The following is a 15,049-nucleotide window of genomic DNA, read 5'->3' on the forward strand; positions in this document are numbered from 1 at the left end:
TTTCAATCAATGTTAAAACTGCTTACCGTTTAGGAACATATACCGATGAGGTTTCCGTTGTTCCATTCTGTGTATATAACTTGGTATTCTGTGGTAACTGGTTAATTACTGCTCCTTCAACATGGTTTGATCTAATAGCTTCTTGCACCTGCCTCGTAAGAGATCTGTTTTCAAATACGATACCCATGTTCGAATCTGATGTTGATTTTAAATTATTTTTTTGTTTGTTGACAAATTGTCGAGGGTTGTTTTTTTTTTCTTTTTTTTTCTCCTCTGGTAAGTTATGAATGTTTGCGTTAGGAATGTCATTTTGACCAGTAACTTGCGACGAATTTTCGTTTACTCCAAACAAGTTACTATTTACCGTTCTACCTTCGGCTACCTGTTTTTGCAGACTAAAATTTTCAATCGGTGTTGAGCTGACAGGTTGGTTATCGACCTCTGCCAAATGTGTCTGACTAAGAGGACTGTCACTCATATCACACCATATATCCCACAGCTTATAACTTTCGACGATAACCTTAGGGTCTTTGGAAGTAAGAAAGTCTTCTATCGACGGATCAGTATAATTGGAAAATGACACGTTATTGTGATGAGACGAACCATCCTTTTTTTTCTCATCCTCCATCCCGTTATTATTATCAGATGGGATTACAGGTATAAAATCTAATAATTCTATATCCTGATCCTGACACGCTCCCGTTAGCAGAGGATTTCCTGAGTAATTATGATCTTTTTGCCATGAAGGGGTTATATTTTTATTATGAGTGGAACTACAATCGGTCTTGGCATCGCTAGATACATTTTTTTCTTCTGGTAATAAATCATTGGTAGTTTCGTCTAATTGACCCATACTCATTAATCTTAACAAAATTTTCGAGTCTGTAAGATAATCAGGAATACGTTCATCCAATCTATAGTCCGGTACTTCATAATTCACATCGCTAGACTCTGTAATGTTACCTGGCGAGCTGGGATTCCAATAGCTAATTGCCATTGCTGCAGGCGACATAGCTAATGGAGACGTTGGATTTGAATAAAAACTGCGACTCGCCTTATCTGCAGTTTTAATACCTAAATACGCTTGGGTTTCTTGCCCATCAATATTCAAACTATTTTTACTATCACCTTTTAAAACATTTAAAGTGTTACCATTGGTACTTGCTTCTACTTCTGTTAATTGCTCTTCATTAGATACACTAGGTGAACTCGATACGCTTTGTGTTTGGTCATCAATTTCCGGTTGAGAATTTTCAATTTTATTAACTTGTGATGCCAATCGATTTTCTTGATTAAATGTCAAGTTTAATCCTGTCTGCTGCTGATCGCCAATATCGTCTTGTAAGTGATTTTCTGAAAGACCCCCTGCATTATTCAGCTCGCTTTCCTCTATTACAGTACTTATGTCTGTTACTGCTTGCTTTTGTTCATCATTATCGTGTTGTAAATTTTTAATATTCAAACAGTTGTTAATATTTCCTTCCACTTGTGATTGTCCTTCACTAGGTATACTAAGTGAGCATGATATCGTTTGACTTTGGTTATCAATTTCCTGTTGAGAATTTTTAGTTTTCAAAATGTGTTCGTCAATATCTTGCTGTAAGTTATTTTTTGAAAGAGTTTCTGCATTATAGGAGCTTTCTTCTATATCTGTTTCTTGTTTTTGTAATACACTAATTGTGTCTGCTACATTCAAATTATTATCTTTAATATCTTCTTTCACTTGTGTTAATTGTTCTGCATTAGATGTATTAAGTGAATTTGATTTGCTTTCAGTTTGGTCAGCAATTTCCTGTTGAGAATTTTCAATATTCAAAAATTGTTCTTCATAATTATCGTTCGTTGTTAAATTATCTTCTACTGCATTATTAGATACACTAAATAAGTTTGATATTGTTTGTATTTGGTCATCAATTTCCGGTTGAGAATTTTCAATTTTATTAACTTGTGATGCCAATCGATTTTCTTGATTAAATGTCAAGTTTAATCCTGTCTGCTGCTGATCGCCAATATCGTCTTGTAAGTGATTTTCTGAAAGACCCCCTGCATTATTCAGCTCGCTTTCCTCTATTACAGTACTTATGTCTGTTACTGCTTGCTTTTGTTCATCATTATCGTGTTGTAAATTTTTAATATTCAAACAGTTGTTAATATTTCCTTCCACTTGTTGTGATTGTCCTTCACTAGGTATACTAAGTGAGCATGATATTGTTTGACTTTGGTTATCAATTTCCTGTTGAGAATTTTTAGTTTTCAAAATGTGTTCGTCAATATCTTGCTGTAAGTTATTTTTTGAAAGAGTTTCTGCATTATAGGAGCTTTCTTCTATATCTATTTCTTGTTTTTGTAATACACTAATTGTGTCTGCTACATTCAAATTATTATCTTTAATATCTTCTTTCACTTGTGTTAATTGTTCTGCATTAGATGTATTAAGTGAATTTGATTTGCTTTCAGTTTGGTCAGCAATTTCCTGTTGAGAATTTTCAATATTCAAAAATTGTTCTTCATAATTATCGTTCGTTGTTAAATTATCTTCTACTGCATTATTAGATACAGTAAATGAGTTTGATATTGTTTGTATTTGGTCATCAATTTCCGGTTGAGAATTTTCAATTTTATTAACTTGTGATGCCAATCGATTTTCTTGATTAAATGTCAAGTTATATCCTGTCTGCTGCTGATCGCCAATATCGTCTTGTAAGTGATTTTCTGAAAGACCCCCTGCATTATTCAGCTCGCTTTCCTCTATTACAGTACTTATGTCTGTTACTGCTTGCTTTTGTTCATCATTATCGTGTTGTAAATTTTTAATATTCAAACAGTTGTTAATATTTCCTTCCACTTGTTGTGATTGTCCTTCACTAGGTATACTAAGTGAGCATGATATTGTTTGACTTTGGTTATCAATTTCCTGTTGAGAATTTTTAGTTTTCAAAATGTGTTCGTCAATATCTTGCTGTAAGTTATTTTTTGAAAGAGTTTCTGCATTATAGGAGCTTTCTTCTATATTTGTTTCTTGTTTTTGTAATACACTAATTGTGTCTGCTACATTCAAATTATTATCTTTAATATCTTCTTTCACTTGTGTTAATTGTTCTGCATTAGATGTATTAAGTGAATTTGATTTGCTTTCAGTTTGGTCAGCAATTTCCTGTTGAGAATTTTCAATATTCAAAAATTGTTCTTCATAATTATCGTTCGTTGTTAAATTATCTTCTACTGCATTATTAGATACAGTAAATGAGTTTGATATTGTTTGTATTTGGTCATCAATTTCCGGTTGAGAATTTTCAATTTTATTAACTTGTGATGCCAATCGATTTTCTTGATTAAATGTCAAGTTATATCCTGTCTGCTGCTGATCGCCAATATCGTCTTGTAAGTGATTTTCTGAAAGACCCCCTGCATTATTCAGCTCGCTTTCCTCTATTACAGTACTTATGTCTGTTACTGCTTGCTTTTGTTCATCATTATCGTGTTGTAAATTTTTAATATTCAAACAGTTGTTAATATTTCCTTCCACTTGTTGTGATTGTCCTTCACTAGGTATACTAAGTGAGCATGATATTGTTTGACTTTGGTTATCAATTTCCTGTTGAGAATTTTTAGTTTTCAAAATGTGTTCGTCAATATCTTGCTGTAAGTTATTTTTTGAAAGAGTTTCTGCATTATAGGAGCTTTCTTCTATATTTGTTTCTTGTTTTTGTAATACACTAATTGTGTCTGCTACATTCAAATTATTATCTTTAATATCTTCTTTCACTTGTGTTAATTGTTCTGCATTAGATGTATTAATGAATTTGATTTGCTTTCAGTTTGGTCAGCAATTTCCTGTTGAGAATTTTTCAATATTCAAAAATTGTTCTTCATAATTATCGTTCGTTGTTAAATTATCTTCTACTGCATTATTAGATACAGTAAATGAGTTTGATATTGTTTGTATTTGGTCATCAATTTCCGGTTGAGAATTTTCAATTTTATTAACTTGTGATGCCAATCGATTTTCTTGATTAAATGTCAAGTTATATCCTGTCTGCTGCTGATCGCCAATATCGTCTTGTAAGTGATTTTCTGAAAGACCCCCTGCATTATTCAGCTCGCTTTCCTCTATTACAGTACTTATGTCTGTTACTGCTTGCTTTTGTTCATCATTATCGTGTTGTAAATTTTTAATATTCAAACAGTTGTTAATATTTCCTTCCACTTGTTGTGATTGTCCTTCACTAGGTATACTAAGTGAGCATGATATTGTTTGACTTTGGTTATCAATTTCCTGTTGAGAATTTTTAGTTTTCAAAATGTGTTCGTCAATATCTTGCTGTAAGTTATTTTTTGAAAGAGTTTCTGCATTATAGGAGCTTTCTTCTATATTTGTTTCTTGTTTTTGTAATACACTAATTGTGTCTGCTACATTCAAATTATTATCTTTAATATCTTCTTTCACTTGTGTTAATTGTTCTGCATTAGATGTATTAAGTGAATTTGATTTGCTTTCAGTTTGGTCAGCAATTTCCTGTTGAGAATTTTCAATATTCAAAAATTGTTCTTCATAATTATCGTTCGTTGTTAAATTATCTTCTACTGCATTATTAGATACAGTAAATGAGTTTGATATTGTTTGTATTTGGTCATCAATTTCCGGTTGAGAATTTTCAATTTTATTAACTTGTGATGCCAATCGATTTTCTTGATTAAATGTCAAGTTATATCCTGTCTGCTGCTGATCGCCAATATCGTCTTGTAAGTGATTTTCTGAAAGACCCCCTGCATTATTCAGCTCGCTTTCCTCTATTACAGCACTTATGTCTGTTACTGCTTGCTTTTTGTTCATCATTATCGTGTTGTAAATTTTAATATTCAAACAGTTGTTAATATTTCCTTCCACTTGTTGTGATTGTCCTTCACTAGGTATACTAAGTGAGCATGATTTTGTTTGACTTTGGTTATCAATTTCCTGTTGAGAATTTTTTAGTTTTCAAAATGTGTCAATATCTTGCTGTAAGTTATTTTTTGAAAGAGTTTCTGCATTATAGGAGCTTTCTTCTATATCTATTTCTTGTTTTTGTAATACACTAATTGTGTCTGCTACATTCAAATTATTATCTTTAATATCTTCTTTCACTTGTGTTAATTGTTCTGCATTAGATGTATTAAGTGAATTTGATTTGCTTTCAGTTTGGTCATCAATTTTCTGTTGAGAATTAATATCTTCTGACAGTTTTCGCTTTTTAAGAGGTTTCAATACATTTTTTCGCTCATCACGTTCTGCAGTTCTATTATGCACTCTTCTCTTTTTAATAGGTATTTTCTTATCGTCATATTGTTTTGTTGTATCCGTCTTAACTTGAGCATTTGTGGAGCCTAGGTCAGATGTGTGACCTATGATTGCAGTTCCTTTACTACCTAAATTGTCTATTTCTTGATTCACTGTCTTTTTCTGCTCAACAATAATGTGATTTAAATCGACAACTCCTGCACTCAATTGTATATCCTCATGCTGTTGATTCTGGGTTTTTGATAATATAGTCTTTTTAGAACTTTTTTTTGCTCTTTTAGGTATGCGCGATTGTGACTGATCACGATCCTTTGGCTGCGTTAACTTTATTCCTCTATTTCTTCTACTTCTCAATTGTGTATCCTTATGCTGTTGATTCTGGGTCTTTGATAATATAATCTTTTTAGAACCGTTTTTAGCCGTTTTAGGTATGCGCGATTGTGACTGATCACGATTCTTTGGCTGCGTTAACTTTATTCCTCTATTTCTTCTACTTCTCAATTGTGTATCCTTATGCTGTTGATTCTGGGTCTTTGATAATATAATTTTTTTAGAACCGTTTTTAGCCGTTTTAGGTATGCGCGATTGTGACTGATCACGATTCTTTGGCTGCGTTAACTTTATTCCTCTATTTCTTCTACTTCTCAATTGTGTATCCTTATGTTGTTGATTCTGGCTCTTTGATAATATAATCTTTTTAGAACCGTTTTTAGCCGTTTTAGGTATGCGCGATTGTGATTGATCACGATTCTTTGGCTGCGTTAACTTTCTCTTTTCAGATAAACCTTTTGCTTTTTTAAGTGTATGCGATTGTGACTGATCACGATTTATTGGCTCCGATAACTTTCTCTTTCTAAATACGCTGTTCTGTTTTATCGTTGTTTGAAGTCCATGCAATTTTGACTGATCGTGTTCAACAGTTTTAATAGTTTTCATTGCTACATTTAAATTATCTTTATTAGATATACTAAGTGAACTTGCGACTGGTTGTATATGTTTTTCATCATTTAATAATTTTTCCTTACATGGCTCAGATAGTCGTTTCTGCAATTTTTCTATCGTAGGTTTTATTGTATCCGTCTTAACTTGAATCTTCTTTTGGCAAGGAGGATCACTTTCAACAGTTCCAGCATTTTTATTGGATCCTGGGTCAGATGGATGTTCTGTAATTACAGTTTCTGCATTATAGGAGCTTTCTTCTATATCTGTTTCTTGTTTTTGTAAAACACTAATTGTGTCTGCTACATTCAAATTATTATCTTTAATATCTTCTTTCACTTGTGTTAATTGTTCTGCATTAGATGTATTAAGTGAATTTGATTTGCTTTCAGTTTGGTCAGCAATTTCCTGTTGAGAATTTTCAATTTTATTAACTTGTGATGCCAATCGATTTGCTTGATTAAATGTCAAGTTTAATCCTGTCTGCTGCTGATCGCCAATATCGTCTTGTAAGTGATTTTCTGAAAGACCCCCTGCATTATTCAACTCGCTTTCCTCTATTACAGTACTTATGTCTGGTACTGCTTGCTTTTGTTCATCATTATTGTGTTGTAAAATTTTAATATTCAAACAGTTGTTAATATTTTCTTCCACTTGTTGTGATTGTCCTTCACTAGGTTTCACAGGTGGATGTTCTGTAATTACAGTCCCTTTCCTACCTGAACTGAAATCCTTTAAATCTGACCTAACATATATATAATTTGATTTTTCATTTTCATTTTGATCCATCGATGTAGATTCTTGAGAATCACCTCGACGTTTGTCAATTATGGTCGCGTTGGTGTCTTTTACTCGTATCACCCATTCTTTTCGTGTTTCTTCATAACTTATCTGTAAATAATATTTTACTCTTGTTTTATACAGGGTGTTTCTTAATGACATAAGGGGGTGATTCTCGAACCTATTCTAAGAAAAAAAAACTTCATATGAATGTATGTCCTAAACATCTTAACTTATACAGAGAGATACAGGGTACCTATTCTCCTATTCTTGTCTTTTGTTATATGACTTGATTTCTCCGAAAAAGCCATATAACAATACATGTAAATGCGTATACGCAAAATTTTTAATCAGAACGATGTCAACAATAGCACCGCACGGTGGTAGTTTCCTAAAAAAACTTTTTTTCATAATAACTCTGATGTTATAGATATATTTATGAAACTTGATACGCGTCTTCCATGCATGTATTTGATGCTTTTTTGATGTACAAATTATTTTTTATATTTATTCCAACCAGTGGCGCCAGTACAGATTTTACATTGAATATTTTTTACAAAAAATGGTACGTTACTGACTTCTTTAAAAATAAACATTATTTTCAAAATCTATATAGTTTTCAAACAATTATCATTGTTTTTTGCAAAAAAAACTGCTTAAAATTTTTTAGAGTCATTTAAAAAGTAATTTTACTTCAGGGTTAAGTCGCTAAAAATCTGATGCGGTGACAGTGGTGGATTGTGCATTTTTTTGTACATCAAAAAATAATTTTTACGTATAGAAGCAGGGTTGCCAGATTATTACAGCTAAATTCCAAGAGGGCAAAAAAAGCGGGAGCAAAAAAAAGGTGACTCTCTAAAAATACACATCCCCCCCCCCTTCCTTATCCACATTTTCATTAAATTGAATTAAAACAAACTATAGTCAAAACATGTTTGACTATTTTCACACAAGCACAAACGACATAAACGAAGGTGTAATCACCAAAATACCATAAATGAAGATAAACAATTAGATATAAACTAACTAATAATAAAAGTGTGTATTGTTTTTTTTGTGAACTTTATAACATTTTATTTTATAATTTGGTTGACGTTTTCCGGGATAGTATAATCATTTTTCGGGGTCCGGAATTTTTACCCGGAAATCCCGGGCGTCTTGCAACTCTACATAGAAGACGTGTATCAAATTTCATAGATATGTATCAGAGTTAACCATTTTTAACTCTAACCATTTTTTTTTATAGTTTATAGAAATTTTCTAACCATTTTCTACAGTATACTATAAAAAATGGTTAGAAAATTTTAGCACCCTGTATCCTGTATCTCAAAAGTTAAGATCTTTAGGATATACATTTATATGAACTTTTTTTCTAATAGTACGAGAGCTAGCAACGTCTGAAAAAACAAGTATTTTAAGACGTCTGGTTCTTTGATATACAGTGCTTTTATTTTAACTGTGAACATAGGGCTTATAGCGCCATGCTATTCTGCTATGTTCATTTTTAATGTGGAAGAGTCAATGCATTGGATTTGAACTGAACAGTATGCAACCAACAATACTCCGTACAAAAATAATAATATTTGTTTTAAAATAATTTATTTTGTTTAACCAAAATTAGCGTATTCTTTCTAAAAAAAATACAATTTTGGAATAATCTGTTTTGGATGACAAATAATATCTTGAATTTTATTTAATGACTATTAATTTTTTGGTAACGAATCGCTTGTCAATATTTATTTAATCAATGGATGAAAAGATGAAAAAAGAAAAAAGGTTGGTTATGGGATTGACAACGTGAACGAGAATTCTACGTGAACGTGGAGCGTAAAAAATATTCTCCATGTTTACAAGCTTATGTTGATATCTATTATTCATGATTTAGTGTAATAAGGATCACTTATTAAGATATGCTAGTTTCAACATTTTGTAATAGATACAAAGCGTCTCATTGGCGTCTAACCTCAAGGGCGAATCCGCTAAGAAAGGTAATATCACTTTGTTTTTAGTTTTAACTCTTTATTCATCATATTTTTATTTACTTAAAGCGCAAAACTGTAACACACTTAAAGTCAAATTCGTTATAATGATAATATAATACTAAACGTAACTTTGATTTTAGGTGCAAATAATGAATATGTACTGAAATAGTGTACTTATTTATTAACATATTAAAATTAGAATTACAAGAGATGTTCAAAATGCCCTCCCTCACATTCCAAGCAATATGCAAGACGGTTTTTAAATTCCTCTACAGCATGTCTGAGGAATTGAGGATTTATTGAATTACATGCTGTAAGTACCCTAGTTTTTAATTCCTCTATGTTTTCAATTTGTATATTGTTGTAAATTTTGGATTTTAGGTAGCCCCAAAGAAAAAAGTCATTTGGTGACAGTGATATTTGTTCGTGACCAATATCAAAAATTTTATGATACTAACCGAAAGTTTTGGGAGTTGACTGATCCATGTAATGTAAAAGTAGCCTTATCTGTGAATATTATGTTGTGCAAGAGGTCATTGTTATTATTAATTAAATTAAATATAAATATTCACAAAATACAGTGCGTCTTTCTTTGTCTTCTTCAAATAAAACTTGGTGATTTCCATATTTATACGATTTAAATTTGAATTCTTTCAATAAATTGTGAACTGACGACTTGGAAACACCAAAACGCTGTGAAAGTGTATTTAGCGTTACCCTTTCATTTCATTCATCTTCAACGTAACAAAAAATTCTAATTTTAAATTTTCCGTTAGTACCGGACATTGTCGTACCCTCTTTTTATGCAGATTATTAATACAGCCTTCATGATTAAATTTTTGTACTAACTTTTGAATTAGTCCCACCGATGGAATTTGTTTGTCGGGATATTTAGCCGCAAATATATCGCGGACTGATCTTATACTGTTACCGCTTAGGTATAAAGACACCATCTCAATTTTTTCTTTTTCTGTAAACATGTTATTTTATATTATTAATTTTACAATCAATTTACAATGAAAATTTAAAAATAAATTATAAGAAATGGCTTATTTTAAAACAAAAAATAGCGCTTTTTAAAATGGCGGTTTAAAATTATGAATTGTTGGTTGCATACCCACTATGAAAATTCAATGCGTTGACTGTTTTATTTTAAAAATGAACATAGTAGAATAGCATGGCGCTATAAGCCCTATGTTCACAGTTAAAATAAAAGCACTGTATATCTTTTACTACATGCTCTCTAGAACAACATGCGGCCCGTCTGGCTGCCGGTAAACGTTGCGTTCCCTACTGCGCATTGAAAGAAGATCCTATATTTTTATTAGTCCTTTAAATTCTATTATTGAATAAAAATCGAACGTTTCCCGATAGCGCAGTGCGTAGAGTTTCCGACCATGAACCGATGATTCAGAGTTCGAATCCGGGTTGGGGCAAACACTTTTTTATTTTATATTCGTTTATATTCTGATAGTAAATTATTAAATATTTGTTTTTATTTAATTACCAGAATTATTTAATACTTTACTATCAGAATATAAACGAAAATAAAATAAAAAAGGCTTTGACCTGAGCAGGATTTGAACTCTGAATCATCGGTTCGTGGTCGGAAACTCTACGCACTTGGCTATGGAGACATGTTTCCGATACGCAGTAGTGAACGTAACGGGTATCGGCAGCCAGACGGGCCAGATGCTGTTCCAGAGAGCATAGTAAAAGATATATCAAAAAGCCAGACGTCTTAAAATACTTTCTCGAAAACGTTGCTAGCTCTTAGACTATAAAAACAGACCCAAGAATCACCCCTTAAATATGAGCATGACATTAAGGAACACCCTGTATACTATCGAATATTCAAAACATCAGATATCTAATATAAGCGTTGATTGAAAAAATTGGGAAGATACGCAACCTAATGGGCGAATTCGTGACAAGGCTGATTTGATTTCCCCTTACGTGTCGAGTGCTGTACGGTGGTGACACCAATCGTTCTGCGGTCAACGCATAAAACACTTATTTTCCCTAATTCGGCCAGCCAAGGCATATCGAACGCGGTGTGGATCTGAAAGCGACAGTGTTGCCATATTAAAATGTGTAATAACTGTAATACGTTTGACGAAAATATCTTTGGATGAAAAATTCGCGTTTATGTATTGAACATTTATTCGTGTTAAACATAGACTAAACAACAAAAATAAACATTCTTTTATGTTTTATGTGTACTAAATATGATCGAAAAAAGTCGTCCCTGGTGAATATGTCGTAAATCTACGGATTAAAGTAAAAATTTCAGTTAACGTCTCCTTTTTGCTGCCGGGACTAATCTGGACGGGGCCTACTTTGTTTACGCGGAATCCGAACCGCGGTCCTCGGCCATATCATGGTTAATGGCCTACCGACTTGGCAAGTGTCTAAATCAACTCTTACTCACGAGATATACGATCTCATCCGGCCTCGAACCGGCGTGAATTAGCAGTGTGTGTCAATAGATTTTACACTTTTGCCTTTATTGGACAACAACACGATACAGAGTTTTGAACTGGTCACCCGTCCATCCACTAGTATCGCCTTACGTCGCTTAACTTCGATGTTTTACTGGGAACCGGTGATTCGACGTAGCTGGGCCGTTGCCCTAAATCTACGGATTAATCAGTAGTTCTAGCAACACTGTCTCCGGCAACCACTCACTCTGTCGACTGAAAGCAGAACTACGGTACAGTATCCTCTATCCGCTGCGCTGTAAACGAATATCAGCGCGCAACGGCGCAGTGCTAAACTAAATCCCGGACAGGCTGACGTTAACGCCAGCTACATGGATAGGTTTTGTGCCACGAAATTCCCATAATGTTGCACATATTATTTCTTCAGGGTGCATCCACACTATCCTAGAAACGCATCGGCATAACGACCTTGAATCGATTTCCACCAATTCTATTGGCTGAAAAATTCATCTGTCAGAAATTTTATCTGTCAAAAATTTCAGCCAATAGAATTGCTGGAAATCGATTCAAGGTCGTTAGGCTGTTACGACGATACGCCGTTTCTAGGATAGTGTGGATGCACCCTCAGTCAACGATTACACGTTAAAACCCAGACAAAGGGTCTAGGGTGACCCGAACTGTATACCGGGTGCGTCTCAAAAGTGGCTCACCCTTATAACTTTTTTATTTTTTTAGATAAAAAAACGAGAATTGGTACAGTACGTCTGTCCGTTCTGTAGCTACGGGGTATCCGTGAGAGGGGAAACGATATTCTCTCGATGTTTTTCGTAAAAAAATAGACGACGCGTCCCATCAATAAAAATTCAACAAATTTGCAAGTAGCCAATAAAATGAGTGGGCGGACGCACTCGTCATATCGACGTATAAAATATATTGCTGTTTATTTAAATGCTTTTTGTCCGCATTCCTTTCATAGACACAGATCCAGCAGATGTACAGCTGGTTCCAAAAAAAATGAATTTTATCTCTAGTAGTAGAAGAATATCTCTTTACACATTTTTTAGAATATTTGGGCAGTGTATATTTATGTCTCAAGTATTTTGACATGTTAAGGTTATTGTGACATTGTATAAAACAACTTTGCTTTTGACAAAGTCGCAAATAAATTTTTCAGAACGTCAGTATGACATGAGTAGAGAAATGGGGACTGGTATCATAGAATATACTGCCCGAAATAATAAAAATATGTTTTAAATCGTATTCAATTTTATTGGAACCAGCTGTACTGTATGTTAGTATATGACATAAATTCTGTTTCACCGGAAATTACTACAATTTTTGATTTTTAAATGGCACCCCGGATTTTTTTTTACTTTATTCGATAGAAAATGACATTCTGAATAGAATGACATATCATATGTCAACTTTTGACATTTTCGCTTATAACAAAATTGTATTTTAAATTTCAATCTAGAATGCCATGGCTGTTTTAAAAACACTAATGTTTAATCAAGGAGCCTTGGAAAAATATATTTGATCGTCTAATGTTTTTAGTGTCTTGTCCCTGGCCAGCTAAAAGATGCCCATATCGTATTTTTTTAATCATATCTATTTATTTTTCAAATGGAACAAGGGTGGCTCATTAGCATATTTGGAAAAATCGCATTTTTTACGAATAATTTGGTACCACACACTTGGTATTTCGAGTCAAATTGTTGTTATGAACCACCGCTACAATTTCACATAAACCATATGCGAAAATGTCAAAAGTTGACATATGATTTGTCATTCTATTCAGAATGTCATTTTCTATCAAACGAAGTAAAAAAATACCGAGGGTGTTACTAACACACCAAATCTCGTTTTTTAACTGAAAAAATAGATAAGTTATAGGGGTGAGCCACTTTTGAGACGCATCCGGTATATATAAAACATGTTGACAAAAAATATTTTAATACTAACCTCAGCATTTGAATTTTCCACCAACTGCTTAATTTGGTCTCGGATGCTCAATTGAGCACGGGTTATAAAGCCGTTAGAGTTCATTGGATCAGTTTGGTTTAAGATCGCGTTAGCACCGCTGTTAAAACTATTTACTTTATTTACATTTGTACACGAGTCCTGCGTTTGCGGTTGCGATGTATCCTTCGACACTTCGGTATCACTAGTATCACTATCATCTATCAAGTCAATTATATCATCACACACATCAATCACTTTCAAAGGTGTTGTAGCTTTATGTTGTCCTGTATCGTACACATCATCACTCATATTATTTCGGCACCTTTCTGGTTTTAACGGATAGGAACTGTTCTCAGCGACAGTATCGTCAGGGCAGATGTCGTCGTCATCATCTAATATCGTTATAACATCATTCTCACTGCCATCGGTAATTTGTTCGTTCCATTTGTATATGCCTATGCACGAGGAACTGTTAGGGTATGAGTTGCAACAAGTCAGTTGAGGTGGTTTATTCATTGTTCTTGAGATCTCTAGTTCGCACTTTCTCACATTTTCTTTTACTTTGCTAAAAATAATTAAAAATAATTATACCTATCTACAGGGTAACCTAGCGTTAGGGGTTTCATAGCTATTGTCATTTTATTAAACACTTCCGTGTTTTTTTCAAAATATAATACAACTAGCGTGTACCAGCGACGTCGTTAGCGTCGAATTAATTATTTGTAATGGTAATGATAAAGCAAAGCAAGAATTTGCATTAACATACAAACTGGATAAAATTTTCTCACATTTATGTCCGTTGAGAAAAACAATATGGCGATATTATTATACAACTTGGTAATATTTGAGAAGTAGTTTCATCTCGTTGGAATTTGACTTCCGAAAAATCCGTTTGCCAAAAATAAGCTTTTTACGTCAAGCAGTTTAAGCAGAATCGTGGTTAAGAAATTACCCAACTTTTTGGAACACCCTGTATGATTTTTTCAAAATATGTAAAAAAAAACAAATAAATCATGCTTGTCCAAGCGTTTTCCCGAAAGACTAACCGTATTTTAAATAACAAATATTGTAATATTTTAGGGGCGTTTTCACCCTCTTGGAATTTGAGATTCGAGAAACCCCTCCTTATCGAACCTCTACACCCCACAGTCAACCCGTTTGCCAAAAATCAGCTTTAAACGTCAAGAAGTTTAAGCAGAATCGTGATTACTCAATGGTCATATTTTATGAAACACCGTGTATAAATTAAAAGTGAGAAATCTCCCCAAGAGAGATAGCACATGTTTTTTGAAACCCCCGGAATACAACAGCTTAAAATAACTGGTTTCTGTTATTTTTTGACTTTAATGTTAAACATCTAAAATAGCGTACGCATTATCCAAATTGTAGTAAAATCATACAAATCTTCTTATTTACTTCTTAATCAAAAATAATGTACTTAAAATATAAAATTTATATGCAAATCAAACTCTGTTTTAATTTTTAGAATATGTTTATTATATTATTAATAATTAAGAAAATAATTATTAAAAAAAATCAATATTACTAATATTAAAAAAAAATTAGCTTAGACAGTCTTTATTTATTTAAGTAGTTGAAAAGCACTTATTTCTAACCAATGAGGCTAATTTTAAATGTAATGGATTAGTAAGTCCACACTGTAGTAG

General features: G+C 32.9%; 1 protein-coding gene and 1 long non-coding RNA gene across 2 annotated transcripts in view; one reads left to right on the forward strand and one right to left on the reverse strand.

Annotated features, from left to right (window-relative positions):
* Positions 1-22: 22 nt before the first annotated feature.
* Positions 23-15,049, reverse strand: part of LOC115889835 — a 47,545-nt gene continuing 32,518 nt past the window's right edge. Inside the window, exons 5-8 of the mRNA XM_030909911.1 lie at positions 13,383-13,947; positions 4,996-7,108; positions 3,829-4,317; positions 23-3,765 (exon numbers count right to left, since the gene is read on the reverse strand). Coding sequence (XP_030765771.1) covers positions 23-3,765; positions 3,829-4,317; positions 4,996-7,108; positions 13,383-13,947 — 6,910 coding nt within the window. The remainder of the gene's footprint in view (positions 3,766-3,828; positions 4,318-4,995; positions 7,109-13,382; positions 13,948-15,049) is intronic.
* On the forward strand, positions 8,751-9,558 carry LOC115889952. The gene is made up of 3 exons (XR_004051534.1): positions 8,751-8,985; positions 9,120-9,292; positions 9,361-9,558. It is a non-coding gene; the product is annotated as an uncharacterized LOC115889952 (long non-coding RNA).

The sequence above is a fragment of the Sitophilus oryzae genome, unplaced genomic scaffold (assembly GCF_002938485.1).
Source record: "Sitophilus oryzae breed Bouriz unplaced genomic scaffold, Soryzae_2.0 scaffold_857_pilon_pilon, whole genome shotgun sequence".
NCBI lineage: Eukaryota > Metazoa > Arthropoda > Insecta > Coleoptera > Curculionidae > Sitophilus > Sitophilus oryzae.